This window comes from Protobothrops mucrosquamatus, unplaced genomic scaffold, assembly GCF_001527695.2.
Source record: "Protobothrops mucrosquamatus isolate PMUCROS unplaced genomic scaffold, P.Mucros_1.0 scaffold3798, whole genome shotgun sequence".
In the NCBI taxonomy this organism is placed as follows: domain Eukaryota; kingdom Metazoa; phylum Chordata; class Lepidosauria; order Squamata; family Viperidae; genus Protobothrops; species Protobothrops mucrosquamatus.
In genome coordinates this window covers 37,973-43,232 of record NW_015389751.1, presented here as the reverse complement: position 1 = coordinate 43,232, position 5,260 = coordinate 37,973, and the positions used below count along the sequence as shown (strand labels likewise).

The following is a 5,260-nucleotide window of genomic DNA, read 5'->3' as shown; positions in this document are numbered from 1 at the left end:
TCCTCCTCCTCCTCCTCCTCCTCCTCCTCCTCCTGAAGAAACTTGATTGTGGATTTTCCAATGATGCCGATCCACACAAAGGAATGGTGACCACCATCTTTTTCCAATTGGTTCTGTCAACACAAAAGGGTTGAATCTAAAAAAGACTAAGAAGCAAATGACTGATGGATTTTTGCAGCAACAACGTTTCTTACATGTCTTTGCTGAGAGAGCTTCCTTCCTTCCTTCCTTCCTTCCTTCCTTCCTTCCTTCCTTCCTTCCTTCCTTCCTTCCTTCCTTCCTTCCTTCCTCTAAAAAAGACTCTCCAATATGGCTATCCTGGGCTCCATTATTTCAGGCTGATCTTTGGACCAAAATCGTCTCCGCTCTGCCCGAATTCCATCAAGTGGGCCTCCATCCCATTCAAACATTTTAATTCATTTCTCGGGAGTCCCAAAAGCAGGGAAATGACTTTAGCTGCCTGTTTCTCCTTCGCTCCTTCCAGGAATCCCAGAAGAGTCCAAAGTGGAGGCGCCGGCATTCACCGACGCCGTGCGGATGTATCGCCAGTCGAAGGAGCAATACGGCACCTGGGACATGCTTTGCGGCAACGAAGCTCAGGTGAGTTTGGGGTGCGCGGCAGATTCCCAGTCCTATCCACACCTAGTCTTGGATCCTAAGGTGAAGAAAGTGGGGCCCAAAAGATTAGTTGCAGTCCAGAACTGAAAGTTGGAGAGCTGAGGTAGTCAATCAATTTTTATTATGTTCACGGACCAGCATCACAAACAATAATAATAGTAAAGAAAAACAAAAGACAGACAGAATAATGTTGGTGTATTATCAGCGGGCTGTTAAAGTTTGCCTAAAAAAAGCAGAGACATCAACCTGCCAACAAAAGTGTGTATAGTCCAGGCCATGGTTTTCCCAGTTGCAATGTATGGCTGTGAAAGTTGGACCATAAGAAAGGCTGAGCGCCAAAGAATGGAGGCCTCTGAACTCTGGTGCTGGAGAAGACTCCTGCGAGTCCCCTGGACTGCAAGGCGATCCAACCGGTCAGTCCTAGAGGAGATCAACCCTGACTGCTCTTTAGAAGGCCAGATCCTGAAGTTGAAACTCAAGTCCTTTGGCCACCTAATGAGAAGGAAGGTCTCACTGGAGAAGGGCCTAATGCTGGGAAAGATGGAGGGCAAGAGAAGAAGGGGACGACAGAGAAGGAGGGGGCTGGATGGAGTCCCTGAAGCAGCAGGCCTGAGCTTAAATGGGCTCCAGAAGATGGTAGAGGACAGGAAGGCCTGGAGGAACGTTGTCCATGGGGTCACGATGGGTCGGACACGACTTCGCAACTAACAACCACAATTTTACAAACAGCACGACAAAGTTTGACCACGTTGAAAGAAACTCCCGGCTGCTGATCCGACAACAGTAGTCGCCCATAAAAAGGACAGGCAGACTTCAACTTACAACCGTTCATTTAGTGGCTGTTCGAAGTCACAACAGCACCGAAAAGAGTGACTTATGGCTGGTCCTTGCACTTATGACCGTCATCCTTACAGTAACGTGATCACAATTCAAATGCTGGACAATTGGGGTGTATTGATGTCCTGTGGACACCATCTGCAATCTGCCCAGCCGGCTTCCGACAAGGAAAGTCAAGCGGGGGAAAGTCAGATTCGCTTAATGACTGCCTGGTTCACTAAACAAACTGCAGTGATTCGCTTAAGGACCAGGCAAAAAGGTTGTAAGAAAGGGGCAAAACTCTCTGAACAGCTGCCTTGCTTAGCAACAGAAATTTGGGACTCATTTGGGGTCATGTCAAGGACTGCCTGTAATTGGGGGGCCTTAGCTCTGGATTTCACAGTGGTTGGGGTGGGTTAGTTGGCCTCTGAAGCCCCCTCGGCCACGCACCTCGGCAGCAAATGGATGTGATTTTGAATGGTTTTAAATAATGAAGGAAAGGAAGCTTGGATGGGTTAACTGCTGGCCAATTTTCCTTGTACTTGTTGGAGCGCTTGAGCAGACAAGTGTGCGTTGGCAGTTTGGTGCCTTTGGCTGTTGGATGACTTGAGTGGAAGTTGTTAGCAAGAGGCTTGTGGGTTTGGGCTTGCCATCGCTCCTATCCCACCCTGTCTGTTGTGTTGCACACCCACACTTGAGGCTCAGTCTCCCATGGGAAACAGTAGCAGTGTCATCCCCAGGGAAGGAGGGATGTAGCAGAGGTGGAGAACTTCCTTTGACACTGCAAGGGGAGAGAGAGGAGAAGAAGGAGGAGGAGGAGGAGGAGGAGGGGGGGGGAGGGAGAGAAGAAGAAGAAGAAGAAGAAGAAGAAGAAGAAGAAGAAGAAGAAGAAGAAGAAGAAGAAGAAGAAGTAGTAGTAGTGAAGGAAAGAGAAACAAAGAGAAGGGAGGGAGGGAGGGAAGGAAAGAAGGAAGGAAGGAGAAGGGAAGGAAGGAAAAGAAGGAAGAGGAAGGAAGGAAGGGGAGAGGAGAGGAGCATCCTTGCTTTGTGGGCCTTCAGCATTTTGATCCCCCAGATTTGAGTCCTCTTCCTTCTAAGTGAGAAGGTTTGGGATGGGGGGAATGAAATAATAAACCGAGGAAGGGGAGAGTTGGCTGTGAAACAGTAGGCAGATGGGGACGTGGTGGTGGCTGACAGTCTGCGTGGTCCTTTCGTTCCTTAGGTCTTGAGCAATCTGGTGATGGAGGAGCTTCTGCCTGAGCTGAAGAATACGATTGGCCCCCGGCTGAAGGGCAAAGAGCAAGAGAGACAAAGGGCCTGGATTCAGGTAGGGGCCATCTTGCGTTGCAAGAAGCTTGGGGAGAAGTCACTGCTTGGGAGGTGCAATGGAGGAGGAGGAGGAGGAGGAGGAGATAGATAAGGAAAAGAGAAAGGAGAAGCAGAAGATAGATAAGGAGAAGGAGAAAGAGGAGAAGCAGAAGATAGATAAGGAAAAAAGAAAGCAGAAGGAGAAGATAGATAAGGAGCAGAAGGAAGAAGGAGAAGATAAGGAAAAGAAAAAGGAGAAAGAGGAGAAAAAGAAGGCAGAGAAGGAGAAAGAGGAGGAGAAGATAGAGAAGGAAAAGGAGAAAGAGAAAGAGGAGGAGGAGAAGGGAGAGATAAAGAGGAGGAGGAGAAGGGAGAGAAAGATAAAGAGAAGGAGGAGAAGGGAGAAGAGATTGGGTCTGGTATGGAAATGAATATAGGTTCTCCCAAAAGGAAAACTGGCCTAAAGCTTCTGATGTTCCACCCAAACACCTCTCCGTGTTCTGCCTCCTCCATGTGGCCACGGTGGTGACTGTGGACATTTGGTTCCTGCCCCTGCTTGGGTGTTCTCCTCTCCCCTCCCGTAGGATTTTGTCTCTAAAGTTCACTTGTGCTTTTGCAAACCTTGGAATGAACCCAAGCCTGGGAAAATCTCCCTCTTTGTGCCCAGCTGCTGACATTTTTCACGCCGGCAGCGAAGGAAATCGTGGTGGCATTGTGGGAACCCAGGACTTCCCCCTGTCTGCCATTTGCCAGAGGCTAATAACTCTGCTTTAAATATTCATTTGCATGATATTCAATTTTACAAACTTATCGTTTTGCCCCGGAGGTTGGAATAATAAAGACAGGATATCTTTGTCATTCTGGTCTCTTCCTCAACATTCAGAGAACCCAATCTCGGTTTCTTTGCATTCCATTTCTAAGTGACTAGTCCTCTTGATGGCAAAAGTGAGCTCATCGTCGTGGGCTGGGCTACCCCGGGCAGGACGGCTGCGAATTTCAGAAGCAGAACGACATCCAGGAGGAAGTTGTGGTTTTGCTGATCTAAGCAGGAAATCTCTTCTATCCTTGAAATATCGTGGTGTAGAAGTCTTGATCCCACATAGTTGGTCCTGTTCTCATTTCAATTTTTAATGTGACTTTTTTTGGATGGATGGATGATAGAGATAGATTGATTGATAGACTGATGAAGGATGGATGGATGAATGAATGGATGGATGGACAGACAGATGATAGAGATAGATTGATTAATAAATTGATGAAGGATGGATGGATGATAGAGATAGATTGATAGACTGATGAAGGATGGATGGATGGATGGACAGACAGATGACAGAGATAGATTGATTAATAAATTGATGAAGAATGGATGGATGGTGGATGGATGGATGGATGGACGGATGGATGGTGGATGGACAGATGATAGATTGATAGACAGAAGAAGGATGGATGGATGGATGGACGGACGGATGGATAGTGGATGGACAGATGATAGATTGATAGACAGAAGAAGGATGGGTGGATGGATGGATGGATGGATGATAGAGCTAGATTGAAAGATGGGTGGGTGGATAGGTAGGTAGGTAGACAGACAGACAGATAGACAGACAGCAAACGGTAGATAGTGGTTGATAGATAGATAGATAGATAGATAGATAGATAGATAGATAGATAGATAGATAGATAGATAGATAGATAGATAGATAGATAATTTGCAGACTGATACCACTGCAGACCTTCGACTTGGTAAAAACCAGAAGCCTCTGTTTTTAATTTTGTTTATGTGCGGGTGTCGTTAGGCATGACCTCATTTCAGCCTACAAATTCTTCTTCTTCTTTTTCCTCCCTGCCTTTTTTTAAAAAACAAAAACCTGCTCTGGCACACCTTTATATATTTATTTGATCAATATCTGGGCTGCTGGCCAGGTACAAAACTAAAATAAACCGTAACCCTCCAGCAAATTTCCCTACCGTTTTTTTCTTCATCTTTTTTTTTTTTATGGAACACCTTGAGATCTAAAAACATCATCAAAGAAATCTCTTTGAAAGTCTGAGCGGCGATGATAAGGATCAAGAAACAGGCTTTGTGTATTTCAGTTTATAGCTATCTGGTGTCCAGCATTGGATAACCTGCCTGGTCTCCCATCTATATTTAGCTTTTAGTTCACAGGAAGATAATTCTGTCTGCAAACAGTCAGGCTTTTTGTGGGAAAGAAATAAAAGTATTCCTTAAAAAGGCAAGATAAATCTTGCCACGGGAAGCCATTGTCAAAATAGCCAACACAGAAACCTCCTTTTAAAAGCAAATATTCAGCTTTGCTTGATTAATGCATTCTAGGGCGGCAGCTGACGAAAGAAACCCTGTCTTTTTATAAACCTTCCCATTTCCTTGCCCGGGACCCCTCCCCGTAATATACAGTATACGGTACATAGATCTAGATTATATGCAAGGCTGTCTGCCTGGAGGGTGATCCTGCAGGAATGCCAAGAAAAACAGACTTTTGAGCTGGCTTTCCTGAAA

The 5,260-nt window shown here is 46.0% G+C and overlaps 1 protein-coding gene across 1 annotated transcript in view; it reads left to right on the top strand.

Annotated features, from left to right (window-relative positions):
* NIBAN2 (niban apoptosis regulator 2) overlaps window positions 1–5,260 on the top strand; it is a 22,365-nt gene that overhangs the window by 7,562 nt on the left and 9,543 nt on the right. The window contains exons 4-5 of the mRNA XM_015827566.1: window positions 485–600; window positions 2,657–2,761. Of these exons, the coding sequence (XP_015683052.1) occupies window positions 485–600; window positions 2,657–2,761 (221 nt within the window). The remainder of the gene's footprint in view (window positions 1–484; window positions 601–2,656; window positions 2,762–5,260) is intronic.